Source organism: Scylla paramamosain, chromosome 10, assembly GCF_035594125.1.
Source record: "Scylla paramamosain isolate STU-SP2022 chromosome 10, ASM3559412v1, whole genome shotgun sequence".
In the NCBI taxonomy this organism is placed as follows: domain Eukaryota; kingdom Metazoa; phylum Arthropoda; class Malacostraca; order Decapoda; family Portunidae; genus Scylla; species Scylla paramamosain.
Window position 1 is genome coordinate 7,970,001 of NC_087160.1, and position 22,830 is coordinate 7,992,830.

Consider the following 22,830-nt stretch of genomic DNA (forward strand, 5'->3'; position numbering starts at 1 on the left):
TTTATATTAACCCATACAGTGCTTAGCATGAATATATACGATTTTGTTTTTGAACCATATTATAGCCTTCAACTTTGTATATATAGGACTTGTCACTAACAGTAACAAAGAATATTTTGACAAGCTGGAAGTGAATGTTTTCATATGCATACCTATCTTGGGCTTGGAGGTATTACAGACTGAATACTTCTGTAGGAACTGAGACATATTTGGGGATTATTTTGTTTTTCTGATGCCTATGTCAACATGCATATTATATCAAAGCAATAAAATGAAATTGAAAGCTATAGTATTGGAGAGGGATAAAGATTTTGGTTATAAATATTGCGGAATTGTGTTTCCCCAAAAATCACCTCATAAAAAAGTAAATTACTTTCTCTTAAGAAATTACTTCTAAAATCTATAATCAGTAAGGCGTAAGAAATAGGAAACGAGATCAAAGTAGTCGAAAAGGAAAACTGAGTCATAAAATTCATAGTATGTTCTATTCTTTGAGAACTGTGGGTGTAGTACCCATGGCCTTGAGACATGGGGTTACCAGATGCACATCCAATCATTTTCTTCAACGTACAATTCTTGTTTATTTATAGGTATTTGTAAAGAAGTACTTATTTATTATACACACTATAGGGTTGTGGAAAATGTATGTAAAGGTGAAAATAAAAGCTTTATAGAATATATAAAAATAAAATTCTGCATCCATAATCTGATATCGTGAGCTCTAAGAAGAGAAAAATCCAAGAACTAAAATTGTATGGTAGCCACACTTCCATTCATGGCATGGGAATAATACATATATGAAACTATTTGTTGTTTTTTTCTCATTTTATTGGGCAAATAAAAAAATATATGAAAAAAAATGCAACCTGACAAGGCCCCCTATCTGTGACAAAGCACAACCCTGTACAGTTTAAACTAGTGGCTTCCAACCTTTTTGAATTCTCGCCCCCCTTCATTAAATGACAAGTTCCCTGTGCCCCCTCCACTCTGGTTTAAATACTGCTATTTACTGTCATAGTCAGCACAAGTCAGAGATAAAAAAATTATACAATACATAATTATGTATGTATTCCTTAGTTACTTAGTAGCATTTGAAATAATTTATAATTGTATTTAGACAATAACATTTCATAATTCATATCTGAAATGTTTTCTCAATACTTAACCAATTAAGTATTCCATCAAAATCAATAATGTTGTTATATAATCATCTACTAAGTAATTTTTCTACTTTATGAAGTGCTTACACCCCCCCCTGGCAGCCCTTTGTGCCCCCTTAGGGGGGAGCGCCCCACAGATTGGAAACCACTGGGTTAAACTATTATTTCATTTAACATAGGCCAAGTTTAATACAAGAAAATGGTATCACAAGACTAAAACAAATAATGAGTCCAAACAACCAAGTATCAATGCAAAAAAATAATTTCAATGGAGAGAAAAAAAATCCAATTTAAATTAAATTATATATATATATATATATATATATATATATATATATATATATATATATATATATATATATATATATATATATATATATAACAAGGATGGCTCTCTCGACAATCCCCAAGGCCATCACTACTGCACAACCGCAGTTTCCCAGTAGCTTTTCCCAGCAACAAGATATCTAACTGTTATATCACCTTAATTTGGGGACAAGTGGATTTCTCCTTTCTGTGTCACTCTGTTACGGTTCCCTCACTAGACTGGTGACCTGTATGGTCTAAACAATATCATCTGATGAGTTTCACATTATTAAGTTCATTCAATATGTCCCATCTGGGTGAATAATTCCTCAGCTGGAGATTTTGTGGGGCAGCAATCTTGGCTGTGGGGAGCATCTGACAAGCCACTAGGACAGGGTGGACCCAGTCTTAGCATGCCGCATGGATTTCTGACAGACGTGCAGCTTATGACAAGAATGCACCATTTTGCCCTAACTATGATATGTTTCATAACAAAGACTTGCTAGGATCACTTTGTGAATATGGGCACAGGTTTTTTAAACAATGAATGCAGAAAGACAGGATTTTTACTGTAGTATGGGATATGAATGGGGGGATAAAAAGGGATGACAATTATAAAACAGATATATAAAAATGAATAGTTTTCCACACAGACTAACAGAAATATCAAAAAGATTGAAAAAGGAAATGGTTCACACAACTTCAAGGTCAAATTAGATAATGGAACCCACATAAATACAGGCGAGCATGAGCATGGTTCCCCCTCCTGTACACTACAACTAGTTAAACACACACACACACACACACACACACACACACACACACACACACACACACACACACACACACAGACTAATTTTTTTAGGAGAGTTTTGGGAGACAGTGAAGAAATGGTACATAAAGGAAAAGAAATAAATGAAAATAAAATAGAAAAGTAGTAAAAATGAAGGACTGAATGTGATGTATACAAACATACACAGCCTGATACATGGAAAACACACAAACACACACACACACACACACACACACACACACACACCCACACAATTTTTTAGAGGGTTTTGGTAGACAGTGAAGAAATGGTACATAAAGGAAAAAAAAAGAAAAGAAAATAGAAAAACAGTAAAAATGAAGGACTGAATGCAATTTATACATAGACAATCTGATACACAGAAAACTGAAATTACAAGACTACTTATAGGAAGAAATAAAAAGGTGATACATTTATTGCAAACAAAACTGAAAGAAGAAAGCCAGTCATTAACAATAAGTACATATATGGAGAAGAGACAGGATTGGCAAACGAGGGGAGGTGTAATGATAATGACAAGAAAAGAGGTGAAGACAAAAATAGTGAAATATAGTGAAGGAAAAGCAAAAATAGTATATTTTAACTTGGAGGATGATAACAGAGAAATACTAATGATAATAACAACCTATGTACCACCCAAAACAAATTCTTGGAGCAAGGAAGACTATGAGAAAATAATAGAAGTTACCATACAGTGCTTGAGTAAATTAATCAAAAGTAATAAAAGAGTATTGCTGGTTGGTGACTTCAATTGCAAAGAAGTAAACTGGGAAACATTTGAGGCAGGAGGAAATGAGACTGCACGGTGAGAATGATTTCTGAAGCTGACTATGGAAAATACAATGATGTAATGAGTGACTGAAAATAAAAGATAAAGGGGAGATGACGAAAAAACAAGACTAGACCTAATATTAACAAAAGGAATTGACCTAAAGATGCAAAATTACAGACTTATAAGAAACAACAAAGACTGTGAAATTCTACAAGAGGACTTGAATAAAATATGGGACTGTAGCAAGAACTGGCAGATGAAATTTAATGAGAAAAAATGTCATGTAATGGAAATGGGGGAAAAAGTGGAGACCAAAATGGGCATATAAAATGTGAAATGAAGAAATAATAAAAGTACGAGAAGAGAAAGATCTGGGATTGATAATACAGGAGAGTCAACTGTCAGAGAAGGATGTAGAAAAGATGTTCAAAGATACATATATAATTGTGAGAAATATTGGAACAGCATTCCACTACATGGATAAAGATATGAGAAAGATAATCACCACTATGATTATACCAAAGCTGGAATATGCTGAATCAGTGTGGTCTCCCCACAAGAAGAAATATGTCAGAAAACTAGAAAGGATACAAAGGATGGCTATGAAGATGGTTCCATAACTGGAAGAATTAACATATGAAGACAGGTTAAAGAAAATGAACATGCCAACATTGGAACAAAGTAGAGAAAGGGGAGACTTAATACTGATTTATAGATTGTGGAATGGAGTGGAAGAAATCAATAATGAGAAACTACTGCTAAGAGAAGTAGGAAATACCAGTTACACATGAGGCAATAGCAAAAAATAAGATAACAGAGATGCTTGAATAACATAAAAGAAATATAGTCTCCCACAGAGAAATATAGAGGTTTGGAACAAGCTAAGTGAGGATGTAGTATTGACAATGAGTGTGCAAAACTTTAAGGAAAAACTGGACGTGTAGATATGGAGATTGGACCACACAAGTGTAGCACAGGCCCTGTAAATTACGTCTAGTTAAACTTCAAACTTTTTTCATCATCACCCAGTTTAATTTTATATACTTCCTTCACAACCCAATATGCACATTCTATTGTACCTTCATACCTCCGATATGGAAACTAATTCACACACACACACACACACACGCACACACACACACACACATACACAAACACACACATATCCATTTACAATGTGGCAACCCAGTGAACAAAAGCTTGTGACCTTTTTGGATCCCAACCTCATTTTGGGTCCCAACCCATACTTTGAACCTTGTTGTAGGTGAATGAATGACACACACACACACACACACACACACACACACACACACACACACACACACACACACACACTGGAAAAGCAAATAACAACAGATCTTCTGGTTCTTAAAATGCTGTTTGTGATAAGTTACACAAGGCAATCTGTAAGAAACATAATGATATTAAAGGTGTGTATGTGTGTGTTTGTGTATTTACCTAGTTGTATAATACAGGTTTCGAGCAGAGCTCATAATGTCCTGTCTCCATATCTATATCTGTCCAGCATTTCCTTAAATTTGTGCACATTTGGTGCTGTAACAACTTCTTCATTTAGGCCGTTCCAGATCCCCACAGTTCTATGTGGAAAACTGTACTTCTTGATGTCCCTCAAACACTGACTCTTTCTGATCTTCTTTGAGTGTCCTCTTGTCTGTCCAGCTTCATCTTCCCGCAACATCAGGTCTTGCTTGTCTATCTTCTCAATGCAGTTTACTATTTTATACAGAGTTCCTAGACCTCTTTCTCTTCTAACTTGCAAAGTTGGCAGTCCCATTTCTTTCAACCTCTCTTCTTGTGTTAGGTCTTTCAGCACCAGTACCATTCTTGTAGCTGCCCTCTGAATTCTTTCCAACTTCTTTATATCTTTCTTCATATGTGGAGACCACACAACTGCTGCATATTCCAACCCGAGACATAGCATAGTGGCTATAATTTTTTTTCATCACAGTCTTATCCATGTAATGAAATGCCACCCTAATATCTGTGAACATCCTATACATCGAGACAAATATCTCATTTATAAGCTATTCTGTGGTCAGGGTATCTTGAAAAACCACTCCTAGGTCTTTCTCCTCCTTGCTCTTCATTATTACTTCCTCTCCCATTTTATAGTCTCCATGCAGGTCTTCCTTTATTCTTTCCCATTTCTATCACAAGGCATTTCTTAGCACTGAATTCCAATTTCCACTTCTTGCTCCATTCATAAATTTTGTCAATATCTCTTTGCAACTCCATACAATCAACATGGCTCTTTATTACTCTTAACAATTTTGCATCATCAGCAAACAAATTAATATAAATGGTCAAACCCTCCTGCATATCATTGATGTATATTTGGAACGTAATGGGTGCTAACACTGATCACTGTGGTACTCCACTTGTTACATTACTACAACTTGAACAGGTGTCCCTGATCACAGTTCTCATTTCTCTATCCTTTAAGTTGTTTCTCATCCATTTTAGCATTGTCTCTCTCAGTCCTCCTATATGTTCCATCTTCCACAATAGTCTTTTATGAGGAACTTTATCAAAGCTTTTTTGATGTCCAAGTACACTGCATCTACCCACCCATCTCTGTTTTGAACTTCATCTATTACTCTTGTATAGAAACTTAGTAAATTTGTCACACATGACCTTCTTTTTCTGAAACCAAATTAACTATTTGTTATAACTTTGTTGTCTCCCAAATATTTCACCCACTTTTCCTTGATCACTGTTTCACAGATCTTGCCCACAACACTAGTTAGCAACACTGGTCTATAATTTAGTGACTCAGTCCTCTTTCCTCCTTTGTGTATTGGCACTATATTTGCTCTCTTCCACTCCCATTGTACTCTTCCCTCTATCAATGACTGCTAATCACATCCTAAACTGGCTCCACCACTTGTTCTCTACATTCCTTTAGTGTCCAACCTGACATTCCATCAGGCCCCAATGCTTTCCTGACATCCAACTTCTCTAACAATTTGCCAATTTCAAGTTCTTGCACCAAGACTTCTCATAACCCCCCCAACCAATCACACTTCCTCGTTTGGTTCCATAAAATCTGCTTCCTTATTGAACACAGACCTGAAACTCCCATTCATAATTTCACTCATCTCTTCCACTGTTTGATATATCCTTTCTCCCTTTACTATCTTGTTAATGGTCTCTCTGCTTGTCATCTTTCCATTGATATACCTGTAAAAAAACTTGGGCTCTTCTTCACATTTCTTTACCACATCTTTTTCAAATTTTTTCTCCTCCTCTCTTGTTATTCTAACATACTCATTCCTTGTCTCCTTATACTGCTCTCTATTATTTTTATTTCTATGCTTCTTCAGTTTCTTCCAAGCTATATCCTTTCTCTTCTTAGCTTCTGCACATCTGGCATTATACCAAATATGTTTGCTCCTTCTTACTTTATATACAGGTACATACTTCTGCATACCTTCATTGTACTTCTTCAGGAATGCTTCATATTTCTCTTGCACTGTCTTGCCTTCCATAAATCCCTTCCAATCAATACTCCCAAAGAATTTTCTTAACTCTGCAAAATTTCTCCTTGCATGATTTAATCTCCCATTTTCACAATCCTCCTTACATGCTAGAAGCTCCCAATCTTGCAGTACCACTTCTAACACCACATGGTCACTTTTTCCCATTGGGCCTAAGTATTTAATGGTTGGGCAGGACTCGTTTTTTTTTTGTGAATACCAGATCTAGCATAGATGGTTCCTCCTCCCCTCTGCATCTTGTAAATTCCTTCACCCACTGGTCCATTGTATTCACCATAGCTAACTGTAGCATTTCTTCACTCCATGGTCTAGCATTTCCATTTACTTCCATCTCCTCCCAGTGTGTGTGTGTGTGTGTGTGTGTGTGTGTGTGTGTGTGTGTGTGTGTGTGTGTGTGTGTGTGTGTGTGTGTGTGTGTGTGTGTGTGTGTGTGTGTGCGCGCACGTCATTCATTCATTCACCTATGGTTATCTGCTGATCACCCAGCCTGCCGTTACCTTACAGAAAGAGGTCAGAGCTCATAGTGACTGATCTTTGGATAGGACTGAGACCACTCACCACACACCAAGACAGCAAGACCACAACCCCTTGGGTTACATCCTGTGCCTACTTGCTGCTAGGTGAACAGGGGCTACACATTAAGAGGCTCACCCATTTGCCTTGCTGCACCCAGGACTTGAATCCAGGCCTTCTCAGTTGTGAGCCAAGTGTGTGTGTGTGTGTGTGTGTGTGTGTGTGTGTGTGTGTGTGTGTGTGTGTGTGTGTGTGTGTGTGTGTGTGTGTGTGTGTGTGCTTACCTAGTTGTATTATACAGGGCACAAGCCAAAGCTCATTTTGTCCTGTCTCCATAACCATATTTATCCAGTTTCTCTTTAAACATGTGTACACTATTTGTTGCAACTATCTCTTCCTTCAAATAATTCCAGATTTCAGTAGTTCTATACAGGAAGCTGCATTTCTTGATGTCACTTGAAAATCCACCCTACTTTACTTTCTTCCTATGCCCCCTTGTCTGTCTCTCTCTCTCTCTCTCCTCCATCTGCAATACCAAGTAATTTTTGTATATTCTTTCTATACTGTTTACTAATTTGTACACTGTTATCAGGTCTCCTCTTTCTCTTCTCTCTTGTAATGTTGGTAAACCATCTCTTCAAGTCTTTCTTAATAGCTCAAGTCTTTCAATTCTGGTACCATCTTTGTTGATATCCTCTGTATTCTTTCCATTTTCTGTATATCTTTTTTTCTATGTGGAGCCCAAACTACTGCTGCATATTCCAATTTAGAATGTATCATGCTTGTTATAATTTTCTACATCATTCCTTTATCTAAATAATGAAACACCACCTTAATGTTTGCTAACAAGCTGTATGTAAAGCCAAATATCCCATTTATGTATCTTTCAGGTGATAATGTGTCCTGAATCATTACTCCCAAATCTTTTTTTTCATTACATTTCATTGTTATTTCTCCTCCCACTTTGTACTTCCATGAAGGTCTCTTTTTAATATTCCTATTTCCAACACGTGGCATTTTCTGGCATTAAATTCTAATTTCCATCTTTGGCTCCATGCATGTATCTTATCAATATCCTCTTGCAACTCCTTGCAATCATTTTCATCCTTTACTATTTTCATTATTTTTGCATCATCAGCAAACAGGTTTATATAAATAACTATTTAGACCCTATGTCATATCATTTACATATATTTGAAACATAATAGGTGCCAACACAGATCTTTGTGGTACCCCACTTCTTACTTTGCACCAACTTGAATTAGTGTCTCTGATTACTGTTCTCATTTCCCTCCCTTGTAAATAATTCTCCATCCATCTCAATGTTGCTCACTTTAGTCCTCCTTCATTCTCTAGCTTCCACATAAGGCTTTTGTGGCGAACTTTATCAAATGCTTTTTTGAGATCCAGATATACCACATCAACCCATCCATCCCTCTCTTGCACTCCATCTATTACTCTCATATAGAAGCTCCGTATATTTGTGACACAGGATCTCTTTCCTGAATTCAAATTGCTTTTCTGTAATTATCTTTTCATCTTCTAGATATTCCACCAATCTGTCTTTAATTACTATTTCACAAGGCTTGCTTACAATACTTGTTAGTGACACTGGTCTGTACTTTAATGGTCCCATTTTATTTCTTTGTATATTGGCACTATGTTGGCTCTTTTCCATTTCCTTAGTACTTTTCCTTCTCATAACGAGCTGTAAATTATATCTCATATTGATTTTTCCATTTATTCTCTGCATTCTTTAAATATCCATCCATTTACCTGATCTGGTCCCATAGCTTTTCTAACATCCAGCTCTTCTTGCAGTTTCTTGATTTCTTGTCTCTTTACTTGTATCTCCTTTATTCCCTCATTCTGTGATATCACTTTCAGTGCCACAAATTCAGTTTCCTTTGTAAACACAGATTGAAAACTTTCATTCATTAGTTCATTCATCTCCTCAGTAGTTTCATAAATTCTTCTTTCCCTTTTAACTTGTTTATGCCATCCTTATGTTTCATTTTCCTATTTATATATCTGTAGAAGAGTTTGGGTTCTTCCTTTCATTTTCTTACTATGTTCCTTTCAAAGTTTCTTTCTTCTCTTCTTATTATACTATATTCATTCCTTGCTTTTATTTATTCTTTACTAATATTTCTATTCATTTATCTAATAATTTTTTTCTATGCCCTGTCCTTTTTCGATTCTACACAGCTGGCATTATACCATTCATGTTTCCCAATTTTCACTTTATAACTTGGCACAAACTGCTGCACCCCCTCTCTATACTTGCTCAAAAATATCTCATATTCTTCTTGCACTACTTTACCTTCAAACAGCTCTTCCCAGTTAATTTTTCCATAAAATTTATTATGCTCTGCAAAATTTGCCTTGGCATAGTTGTCACCCATTTCTGTTTTGTTCTTTCCTGTGCAACACTTTTCATCCTGTAGTACTATTTCTATTATCACAGGATCACTTTTTCCTATTAGTGATGGCTTTTCTCCAAGTCCAACTGTGATGGTTCTCCTCCTTGACATCTTGTAGGCTCGTTCACCCATTGTCTTATTGTATTCACCATCATGGTTTGCACAAGTTCTTTGCTCCATGACCCAAAATTTTCTTTCACTTCCATCTCCTCCCAGTTAATTCCTTGAGTGGTGAAGTCATCTACTAAGAGCACCTTGTTACTTTTCCTTGTCATTTCCCCTATACTATTTTTGGTTTCTAATCTCCATTTTTTCACTTCCTTTGATCTTAATCACAACACTCAATGTTTCCACCATTCCATCACCATATTCCACTTCCTCAACAACAATATCCTCTTTTACCAATATCATCACTCCTCCTCCTGTCTTTCCTTTTCTGTCTCTCTTCCATGTGCTATATCCTTCCTTTGTAAATCCAAACTTTATTTCCTCTTTTAGTTTGGATTCTGTTAAACATAGCATATCTGGTTTATTGTTCTTTAAGTGGTCTTTAAGCTCCAATAAGCTCAACACCAAACCACCTACATTAGTATACATAATCCTTAAATTTCTGTTTGGTGATCTTGCATGGCATCTTTATGCCACTATTTCCTCACTTTCATGTCTATAACTTTCCAGGTGAATCTTCTCGCTTGTTCCTGTATTCTCTCCTCATTTTTTGACTGGGCCTCTACTCTCAATTCTTTCAGTTTACTTCTCTCTTCTTTGTTCATGTCTTTTTATCCATATTTCCTTCATTCCTTCTACTTTTGCCAATTTTCCTGTTCTTTGCAAGACATGTTCCATTGCTGTTCGTGACATGAACCTTATTTTCATTGGTCTTATTCCATTTTTGTCATACTTTCTGATCCTGTAAACCTCTTCAATTTGTTCAACTATCCCCTCTCCTTCCTCCACCAGTTCTGCTATAATTTCCTTAGCCCTTTTTCATTTCTTCTTTCTCTCTAGCTATTTTCATGGGTAGGTTCTTCTCCTTGACCCTAAATACCACCACACACACACCTTTCTCTGTACCATGTCTCTCACAAGATTACTTTTTTCCTTTATTATTTTAATCACTTGCTTTTCCATATCCTTATTATGTTCCTGTTGCTGTTGCCTTATTATCTCCAAGTCCACATTTTGTTGTTGTTGTTCTCTCTTTTTTCCAACATTTGACTTCCTCTGTGTGTGTATTTACCTAGTTGTATTTACCTAGTTGTATAGTACAGGGTCCGAGCCAAAGCTCAATTAGTCCTGTCTCCATACCCGAATTTGTCCAATCTCTCTTTAAACATGTGCACACTCTTTGCCGCAACCACCTCTTCTTTTAAGTTATTCCATATTTCAACCGTTCGATGTGGAAAGCTGTATTTCTTAATATCTCCCAAACAACGACTCTTCTTTAATTTCTTCATATGTCCCCTTGTACGTCTATCTCCTTCCTCCACTTTTACAACTAGGTCATCTCTGTGTGTGTGTGTGTGTGTGTGTGTGTGTGTGTGTGTGTGTGTGTGTGTGTGTGTGTGTGTGTGTGTGTGTGTGAGAGAGAGAGAGAGAGAGAGAGAGAGAGAGAGAGAGAGAGAGAGAGAGAGAGAGAGAGAGAGAGAGAGAGAGAGAGAGAGAGAGAGAGAGAGAGAGAGAGAGAGAGAGAGAGAGAGAGAGAGAGAGAGAGAGAGAGAGAGAGGCCACTGATGGTGCTAGTTCCCAAAGAGAGAGACAGAAGAATTATCCAAAATTGGAGGATAAGTGTCTTTAAACCTCCATCTATGCATAAATTGATATCTGCAAGGACACAAGGATTGCAAGAGCCAAGAAAGTGCATGGCAAGGCAATGCAATCCCTTTTTGGATCCTTGCAGATAATCAATTTCAGCCTACCAGGCTGGAGACATGGTGTTGGCAGGTCCTATACTCCCTTTTCAACAAACTGCTTCACCACCTTGACAAACATGCACACTCAAGCATGTCTGAGCTAATATCTGCTAGATTGGGATGCCTGCCTTGAACCACAACTGTTATGTTCTTCCCAGTACTATCTCTCCCGGCTATCACACTAGGCTATGCACACACCAAATGTCATGCACCAAACAAAAAAGAAATGGTGAGGTACAAAAACAACATGTTAACCAAAATCCCACCTCGTGGGGCTCACAAAGCAGCTGAACATGGGTGTCTGCCACAGTGCTACAAAGGCATCATCATTGCCAACAGATAAGCAAGTAGAGATTATGTGCTACAAGTAGACTCATGGTTAGTAACAAACCAAAAAATGCAATCAATCTGTTCACCCACCGCCCCACAAAACTAACTTTCTGCACAGACTCCATAAAAAGAAAGATGACTCAACCTTCTTTTTCAAGGCATGCTTCCTCTCTATCATCATTCCATTTATATGTATATTAACATTGGTACTTTCTCCCTAATCTCCTTAAAACTCTTAAAGAAAAATTAAACTGAAGAGAAATAACTGCATGAAGTAAAGAGAATATAATCCTACCTTGCTATGCCCCACTGGTAGGCAGCATTATTCACTGATGAAATCTATAAGCAATTCTAAAATGTTTCAGCAAAATTAGGACAGTTTAGATAAAGGAATGACAAGTGCTTAACAAGAAGACAGTAAACTAACCTTGTTGCACTCTCATCTATTTCTTCTTGAAATTCCTTGGCAATGACATCAGAACTTAATCCAGGCTCCTCACAAGCTTCCTCTTCAGTGGCTACAGGCTCATCCACTGAGACCTCCTGGAGGGCACTAACATGAGGCTCTATTCGCTGGCCCACACTTCTCTTATGAGAAAGAGGTGTTGTGCGTAAGCCAGCAACACCACCAGCAGGTACATAATTCCTGGTTTTGCTTCCACGAGGTCTGCCACGTCGTCGTGGTGGTTTTGTAAATGTACTTGATTTATTTGTAATGATTTCCTATGGAAAAATTATGGATGTTAAATATGAATTCACAGTGCATTAAAAGCTAACTTTCTATCTATATTGGTTTTCTTCTTCCCCATACATACCCTCTAAAAGTGGAAACCAAGTTCCTCCTCTCCCTAATATGACCAGAATCCTTGTTTCCCAAAGCTTCCTCGTTTCTCATTCCTATTCTGTCTTTTCATAAAATTCAGTTCTCTATTATCTCATTTTTTATGTGAATCTCCCACTATCATCATTTCAGCAAATTAGTGATCATGAAATGCATTAATAGTAGAACTAATCCATCTTAAAAAAAAAAAGATTATATATATATATATATATATATATATATATATATATATATATATATATATATATATATATATATATATATATATATATATATATATACCAGACTCGCATTCCAACAGTGTAGATAGAAAACTAAGCAACCATCCACATACACAAAGCCAAAAACTCAGTAGTATGAAACCTGCCTGATGCTTGAGAGGCCAGGGTTCAAACCACATTCATTGATAAGCAAGTGATTATTGTCCTCCAACGAGAGGACGGGATGTGTGATGTGTGAAATGTCTTAGCCTATGTCAAGCTATCAAATACTCTGAGCTCTCTCCAGAAAGCAGCAGTCATAAGTCTATCTTGTGATCTTCAAGACTAGGGTTGAAAATTACACACACACACACACACACACACACACACACACACACACACACACACACACACACACACACACACAACAACAACATTTGCTAACACTAAATCAAACTCTTCTTCATTTCCTTGATCTCAAAGGAAGAAAATATCAGAACCTCACTGACCACTTTTATGCAAGGGTGAACTGTAAAAAAATCAAATAAATAAAATCAAATACATAGATAAACAAATAAATATAGAAATCATTTAGAAAATATGTTCAAGTTTTCTAACATTAAACCTGCTAAAATTAATAAATTAACAAAGCTATTTTCCTCAACTTATAGCTTGCAAGATATATTTACCTACTTACTTTAGCACCTACTATATCTGATGAATTATGAAACCCATAAGCATATTAGATGCATCCAATTTAGGCAAGTTCTTTCTTTAGAAAAAATATCAATTATGTCTGTCATTCATAGCCCTCCACATATTTACTATTTATCTCTGATATCATATTCTCTCTGGGAGCATGTTTCAAGAGGATGACCATGGCAGAGGAATCTCCATCTCTATCCAAACATTCTCTTCTTGTTTGTTCAAATACTTGGCCTCTATTAACTCCTCTTTCACACATGTATATTAATCCCTTAATGAATCAAACATCAATGTAACAAATTTCAGATGAAACAAACTTCCTGATACTTTCAACTGCATAAAGAAAAGTTAATCTCAAAAGGTGAATCATTTGATTGTGAAGTACAAAGATAAGAGTGAAAAAATATTGGCATTTGTCAAACAAATTCAGTGGATACCCAAATGCTGATAACCTTTTAGATTGTGCATGGATGCAGATTTGCACAAACATACAGATTCTTTATTCTATGTAGTACAGTACAGTACACTGTACTGAGTAAATATACAGTATCATATGTAATGCAGTACATGATCAAACACAGTGGACATCCAACCAAACAAAGCCCTCGAAAAAAAAAAAAAAATCAAACTATCAGATAACCCAACCATCTGCCCTTCCCCCTATTAGTTTACCTTATCAAAGAATTCATACTTTTTTATCCTATCCTTCCATTTCCTAGTAACATTCCCCTTCTATGAGCACCTTCAACTTCACTCACAGTTTATTTACAAACTTTCCACTCTTCATCCTCTCAGTAAGGCCACAACACTACAGTGTATTCCTTTTCGGACTTTCTAAATTTTTCTCTTGCATTAATTAGCAAAGTAGGATACTTGTGCATATGATTAGAAAAATTCACCAACTTTTAACACCAAAAAATTTTCAATCTCATAACATTATTCATAAAACTTTACTTCACCTGTTTTTGGTGGTCCAGTGTAGTTTGCTGAATGTTGCGTGAAGGACGTGCAGATATTCTGCTACTTACTGATCTTCCCCTTCCCCGGCCACTTGTCTGAGAAAGTTAAAGTAGGTATGTAATAGGAGATACAACATGAAAAATTATATATGTACACAAAGTTCTCATTATACCCAGCTTCAGAAAATATCAATTTGGGAAAATAGGTATGTCTATCCTAAATATGACAGCAATCCTCTATACATGATAAAAATTCAGTACAGAAATTATATTCATGATAAAAAATCAAACATTCTGAGTTCCTATTTGGGGAGAGGACAATAAAATAATCCCCAGTCTTCAAAGGAGTTACTTTTTAATTTAACATTAGGATTGATTATGGGACTCTAGCCATATTAGACTTACTTCAAAAATCATTTGGAACTGCACCGAATGTTGACACACACACACACACACACACACACACACACACACACACACGGGAAGGAAGGACATATCAAACAGTGGAAGAAATGAGTGAAATTATGAATGAGTTTCAGGTCTGTATTCATTGTGGAAGCGGGTTTTACTGAACCAAACGAGGTGAGAAAGGGGGGTTTACAGGAAGTCTTGGTGCAAAAAATATGAAACTGGCGAATTGTTAGAGAAGTTGGATGTCAGGAAAGCAATAGAGCCTGATGGATTGTCAGATTGGATACTAAAGGAATGTAGAGAACAAGTGATGGAGCCAATTTGGGATGTGATTAACAGCTCATTGATAGAAGGAAGAGTACCAAGAGAGTGGAAGAGCAAATATAGTGCCAATACACAAAGAAGGAAAGAGGAATGAGCATTAAGTTACAGACTGGTGTCGCTAACTAGTGTTGTGGACAAGATCTGTGAAATAGTGATCAAAGAAAAGTGAGTGAAATAATTGGAAGACAACGAAGTTATAACAAATAGTCAATTTGGTTACAGAAAAGGAAGGTCATGTGTGACAAACTTACTAAGTTTCTATACAAGAGTAATAGATGAAGTACAAAATAAAGATGGGTGGGTAGATGCAGTGTACTTGGACATCAAAAAAGATTTTGATAAAGTTCTGCATAAAAAGACTATTGTGGAAGATTAAACATAAAGGAGGACTGAGAACTGTGATCAGGGACACCTGCTCAAGTTGGAGTAATACGAGTATAACAAGTGGAGTACCACAGGAATCAGTGTTAGCACCTATTATGTTCTAAATATACATCAATGATATGCAGGAGGGTTTGACCAGTTATATTAATCTGTTTGTTGATGATGCAAAATTATTAAGAGTAATAAAGAGCCATATTGATTGTATAGAGTTGGCAAGAGATATTGACAAGATTTATGGGTGGAGCAAGAAGTGGAAATTGGAATTCAATGCTAAGAAATACCATGTGATAGAATTGTGAAAGAGTAAAAGAAGACCTGCATGGGACTATAAAATGGGGGAGGAAGTAATAATGAGGAGCAAGGACGAAAAAGACCTAGGAGTGGTATTTCAAGATACCCTAATCCCAGAATGGCATATAAATGAGATATTTGGCTCGATGTTAACAAATATTAGGGTGGCATTTCATTACATGCATAAGGCTATGATGAAAAAAATTATAGCCACTATGCTACATCCCAGACTGGAATATGCAGCAGTGATGTGGTCTCCGCATATGAAGAAAGACAAAAAGAAGTTGGAAAGAATTCAGAGGGCAGCTACAAGGATGGAACCAGAGCTGAGAGACCTAAAGTATGAAGAGAGGTTGAAGGAAATTGGACTGCCAACTTTGCAAGTTAGAAGAGAAAGAAGAGATCTAATAACAATGTATAAAATAGTTAATTGCATTGAGAAGATAGACAAGCAGGATCTGGTGTTGCTGGAAGATGAAGCTGGACAGATGAGAGGGCCCTCAAAGAAGATCAGGAAGAGTCAGTGTTTGAGGAACATCAAGAAGTACAATTTTCCACATGGAACTATGGATGTTTGGAATAGTCTAAATGAGGAGGTTGTTACAGCACCAAACGTGCATAAATTTAAGGAAATTCTGGATAAATATAGATACGGAGACAGGACACAATGAGCCCTGCTCGAACCCTGTATTATACAACTAGGTAAATACAACTAGGTAAATTATGATCATGATCTTGTGGGATTTCCCACAATGAAGCAATTTCTTCTTTTAATGGTAAAGCTTGAGCCACAGAAAACACAGTGAGGTGAAACTTAGATTTACTAGTCACTACAACTTAAGGACACACACACACACACACACACACACACACACAGTTTGTAAGGTCTGAGTGAGTGAGTGAGTGTGGTCCTGTAGGTGAGGAAACAGTGAGAGCTGTAAGTTCATGGCTCTAGCAGACCAGGCATAAATTCAAAACTAAGATAGCCTATTCATTTCCAGATTCAATTTCACCAAGAGGTGAAGTGAACTTTGACAAATTTAATAACAAAGACCAAAATGAAAGTGAGATGGTTTTAAAAATGAGATTGAGAAAAGTGGAAAATGATGCAGAACAGCAGATGAAAATAGTGTTGCAAGTGGTAAAATCCCTTCAGGATAAGCTGGAAAAGCATCTACAAAAAGATGGAGAAATTTTCAAGCTGAAATCAGAACTGGAGATGAGAGTGAGAGAACAATAAAATCTTAAAAAAAAAAAAAAAAAAAAAAAAAGGAATTACAAAACATGGAGAAAATGATGAAAAAAAAAAAATAAAGATTTAAAAGCAGAGTTAGTGAAAGGTGAGAAAAGGGTGAGAGAGGGAGTCATGGATAAAGTGAAAGGTTGGAAGATTGAAAATGAAAAAGCAAATGTAGACTTAAAGGAAATAATTGAAACAACTGACAGAAAAAAAAAAAAAAAACGATAATGTAGAAGAGGCAGTGAAAAACAATGAAGATTTGGTAAGAGATGCAGCATATAAAAAGTAAAGTGTTATAGTTTATGGAATAAAGGAGAAAAATTTGATAAGAGATGCAGCAGATAAAAAGAAAAGTGTTATAGTTTATGGAATAAAGGAGAAGAATATAACATACAGATTGAAGAGATAAAGAAGAAACAAAAAACTGTGAAGGATTTGTTGAAGAAACTAAATGATGAAGAACTAAACTTGAGAAAGAAGTGGAAGAAGTCATTACATTGGGCCCCTATCTAGAAGACAAAACAAAATCTATGAAAATAAGACTAAAATAACAACAAGCAGCATAAGAGATACTAGAAAGAACATCCAAACTATGAGAAGTAAAAGACTGCAAGAATATATACATTAAGAAGAGCAGAAATGAAGAATGGAAAAAATTGAAAAATGTATGAAGCTAAAGAGAAAAGTGAATCAAGAACAGAAGAAAAAAAAATTGGGGGGGACAGTTTTGTGAGACAGAGTAAGGAAATAAGGGTAAAGAAATAAAAAAAATGAAAGTAGAGAAGAATAGTAAAAATGAAGGACTAAATGTGATGTATACCAATATAGATGGGTTGATACACAGAAAACTGGAATTACAAGACTATTTAAAAGAGAAAAATCTGCAGGTGGTGTTTTTAATGGAAACAAAATTAAAAGAAGAAAACCAGATAGTCATTAACAATAACTACAATATATGGAGAAGAGACAGGATTGGTAAAGGAGATAGAGGTGTAATGATAATGACAAGAAAAGAGGTGAAAACAAAAATAGTGAAATATGGAAAAGGAAAAGCAGAATTAGGGAGTGTTAACTTGGAGGACAATAATGGAGAAATACTAACAATAATTACAACCTATGTGCCACCCAAAACAAATTCTTGGAACAAGGAAGAACACAAGAAAATAACGGAAGATACCATTCAGTGTTTGAGTAAATCAATCAAAAGTAATAAAAGAGTATTATTGGCTGGTGACTCCAATTGCAAAGAAGTAAACTGGGAAATGTTTGAAGCAGGAGGAAATGAGACTTCATGGGGAGAAAGATTTCTGAAGCTGACTATGGAAAACACAATGATGCAATGGCTGACTGAAGATATGAAATATAGGGGAGATGATGAAACAACAAGACTAGACCTAATACTAATGAAAGGAATTAACCTAACTAAAGAATTAAGATCCATGACCCCATTGGGAAAAGTGACCTTGTAATGATAGAAATAGAGACCAATAATGATATCAGTGAAGAAAATGAATCATACAAAGAAAACAGAACATAAGAACATATGAACATACGAAATAAGGGAAGCTGCAAGAAGCAAACAGGCTTACATGTGGCAGCCCCTGTATGAAATATAACTACCTATTTCCATCTATTATCCCCATCCATAAACTTGTTTAATCTTCTCTTAAAGCTCTCTAGTGTCCTAGCACTAACAACGTGATTACTGAGTCCGTTCCACTCATCTACCACTCTATTTGAGAACCAATTTTTTTCCTATCTTCTTCCTAAACCTAAATTTTTCAAGCTTGAATCCACTATTTCTTGTTCTACCCTGGTTGCCGATCCTAAGAATTTTGCTTACATCCCCCTTGTTATAACCCTTATACCACTTAAAAGACTTCTACCAGGTCCTCTCTTAACCTATGTCTCTCTAAAGAATGTAAATTTAACAACTTCAATCTCGCCTCATAAGGAATACTCCTCATCCCCTGTATCCTTTTAGTCATTCTCCTCTGTACTGATTCTAATAGACCTATATCTTTCCTGTAATGTGGGGACCAGAACTGCACAGCGTAGTCTAAATGAGGTCTGACCAGCGCCAAGTATAACTTTAATATTACTTCTGGCCTTCTACTTTTAACACTCCTAAAAATTAATCCTTGTACCCTATTTGCCCTATTTCTGGTCTCTATGCATTGTTTTCCTAGACAGAGTTCAGAGCTAACTATAACTCCTAAATCTTTCTCGTATCCTGTACCTACCAGAGTTTGGTTGTTTAATGTGTACCTACTATGTGGGTTTCCTCTACCTATGCTAAGTACTTTGCATTTATCAATATTAAATTTCATTTGCCATCTGTCTGTCCATTCATTCATTCTATCTAAATCTGCCTGCAAGGCGATGGCATCCGATTCTGACCTAATTAATCTACCTATCTTTGTGTCATCCACAAATTTACTAACATCACTACTAATTCCACTATCCAAGTCATTGATATATATTAGAAATACTGATCCCTGTGGCACCCCACTAATTACATGACCCCACTTGGATTTCAAGCCATTTATTACAACTCTTTGTCGCCTGTCGCTAAGCCATGACCCTATCCAGCCTAACACCTTCCCATCTATCCCGTGTGCCCTAACCTTTCTCAGGAGCCTTTGATGGGCTACCTTGTCAAATGCTTTACTAAAGTCCAGATATAAGATATAACTATCACCATTATCTACTGCTTCATACAGTTTACCATAAAAACTTAACAAGTTTGTCAGGCAAGACTTCCCCTTCATGAAGCCATGCTATGACTGATTTATCAAGTTATATTTGTCTAAATGTTCCTAAATGTTCCTTGCTATTATTGACTCTAATATTTTACCTACAACTGAAGTTAAGCTGACAGATCTATAGTTCGATGCTAAAGTTTTATCTCCTTTCTTAAAGATGGGTACTACATTAGCCTGCCTCCACATTACTGGTACCTCACCTGACTCAAGTGATTTCCTAAAGACAGAAACTAACAGGTCACTAATAACCCCTTTGCATTCCTTAAGTACTCTGGGATATATTTCATCTGGTCCTGGTGTCTTGAACATTTTTAGCCTATCTATCTCCTGTTTCACCATCTCCCTAGTTATGGAAATATCTGTCAGCTTTTCCTTCTCATCTGCTCTAAACACCTGTTCATTATCTGGCATATTCTGCATGTTTTCCTGGGTGAAGACAGTTAAAAAATACTCATTCAAAATTTTACTAATCTCCTCCCCAGAACTAACCAGCTCCCCATCTACTCCCTTATTCTTATTCTTCGTCCTGTATACCTGATAAAATCCCTTGGGAAACTATGAAAAAAGCAAATATAGATGATCTTAAGAAATTTTATGAAGAAATGGACTGGGTAAAACTGAAAAGAGCAAATTATGTGCAAGATAAGTATGACATTTTTATGGAAATATATGAGAAATGAGTGAATAAATATACTCTATTATACAAACCTAAAAAGAACAGGTATGGTTCAGTGCAATATGTGCAAGTGCAAAGAAGAAAGAGACAAAGCATGGATAAGAATGAAAAGAAATCAAAGCCAAAAACATAAAGATTTTAAGAATATGTGAAAATAATGAGAGGAAGAAGGATATGATATGGATATACTTGAAAAGTGCAAGGATGAACTAAAACTATTCTACAGATTCATAAATGGAAAAATTAAACTAAAAGAAAAACTAGAAAGATTGAAGGGTGGAAATGAAAAAAAAAAAAGGTTCCAAAAGACATGAGTAAATCACTAAACAAAAAGTTTCAAAAAGTTTTCACAAAAGAATCAGAATATATAGAACCACAAGATGAGAAGACAAAAATGCAAAAGGGGGAAATTATAGTACTTAAAAAAGAAGTTTATAAAATGATGGAGGAACTGGAAGAGAAGAAAGCAACAGGACCAGATGGAGTATCAGGATTCATCCTAAAAGAGTGCAGGAAACAATTAATTGAACCAGTATATGACATAACTAAGTGTTCAATATCAACTGGAAGAGTGCCTAAGGAATGGAAGAGAGCAGACATAGTGTCAGTTTATAGAAGTGAAAAGAAAGAAGAACCACTAAAATAAAAACCAGTATCAATGACCAGCATAGTAAGTAAGATCTGTGGAAAGTGATAAAGAAGCAGTGGATAGAATTTCTAGAAAAACATGATATAATAACAGAAAAACAGTATGGGTTAAGACAAAAGCAATCATGCATTACCCATCTGATGAGCTTTTACTTGAGTGACTGATATAACAAAGGAGAGGGATGGATGGGTAGACTGTGTGTATTTAGATCTCAGAAAAGCTTTTGACAAAGTTCCCCACAACAGACTATTAAGAAAACTAAAAAATATAGCAGGATTAAATGGAAAAATAAAAAAGTTACTTAAAGGGAAGAGAAATGAGAATAGTAGTAAAAGATATGAAATCAAAATGGAGAAAAGTAGATAGTGGAGTAACACAAGGATCAGTGCTGGCACCAGTACTTTTCCTAATCTATATAAATGATATGCCTGAAGGAGTAAAGAGTTACATGAGCTTGTTTGCAGATGATGCAAAATTACAAAGACATATAAGAAACAACAAAGACTGAAATTCTACTGGTGATCTTCTGGCTCTCCTTACTGAGTCTTGGTCATCCTCTTTTAGAGATTTTGGTGAAATCTTTGTTGTTGCCTTGGACATATCAAAAGCTTTTGACAGAGTCTGGCACAAAGCTTCAATTTCTGAACTACCCTCCTACGGCTTCTATCCTTCTCTCTGTAACTTCATCTCAAGTTTCCTTTCTGACCGTTCTATTGCTGCTGTGGTGTGTGGTGGTATTGGTGCTGTGGTGGGCTTTATCCGTCAATGCATGGAGTATGCTTTACGTCTGTGGGGGTTCCACTCATACCGCCCTTCTAGACAGGATGGAATCAAAAGCTTTTTGTTGCTTCAACTCCTCTCCTCTAACTGTCCTCAGCTTCTCTTTCATCGCCACAATTTTGCATCTCTAGCTGTCTTCTACTGCGATTTTCATGCTAACTGCTCTTCTGATCTTGCTAACTGCATGCCTCCCTTCCTTCCACGGCCTCGTTGCACAAGACTTTCCTCTTTCTCTCACCCCTATTCTGTCCACCTCTCTAATGCAAGAGTTAACCAGTTTTCTCAATTATTCATTCCTTTCTCTGGTAAACTCTGGAACTCCATGCGTGCTTCTGTATTTCCACTTTCCTATGACTTGAATTCCTTCAGGAGGGAGGTTTCAAGACACTTATCCTTCAATTTTTGACTACTGCTTTGGACCCTTTTCTGGGCTTTTTTTTATTGTATTTTTGTTACCTTTGGCCAGTGTCCCTCCTATAAAAAAAATGAAATAAAAAAAATAAATAAATAAATAAAATAGAATCTGGGGCTGAAGTAAGAATTGGGAGATGGAATTTAATGTGAAAATATCTCAAGTAATGGAAATAGGAAAAACTGAAAAAGAGACAAAAATGGACATATAAAATAGTAAATGAAGAAAGAATAAAAGTACAAGAAAAGATCTGGAAGTGATAATACAGGATAGTCAATAGTCAGAGAAGCATGTAGAAAAGATATTCAGATACATATAAAATGGTGAGAAATATTGGAGCAGCATTCCACTATATAGATAAAGATATGATGAGAAAGATAATTACCACCAGGATTACACCAAAGCTGGAACTAGTGTGGTCTCCCCACAAGAAGAAACATGTAAAAA

At 36.1% G+C, this 22,830-nt stretch overlaps 1 protein-coding gene across 4 annotated transcripts in view; it reads right to left on the reverse strand.

The window, feature by feature from the left end:
• Window positions 1–22,830, reverse strand: part of LOC135104187 (GDNF-inducible zinc finger protein 1-like) — a 112,658-nt gene that overhangs the window by 45,622 nt on the left and 44,206 nt on the right. For all 4 annotated transcript variants that reach the window (XM_064011294.1, XM_064011292.1, XM_064011295.1 and 1 more), the window contains exons 6-7: window positions 14,452–14,547; window positions 12,174–12,469 (exon numbers count right to left, since the gene is read on the reverse strand). In XM_064011294.1, coding sequence (XP_063867364.1) covers window positions 12,174–12,469; window positions 14,452–14,547 — 392 coding nt within the window. The remainder of the gene's footprint in view (window positions 1–12,173; window positions 12,470–14,451; window positions 14,548–22,830) is intronic.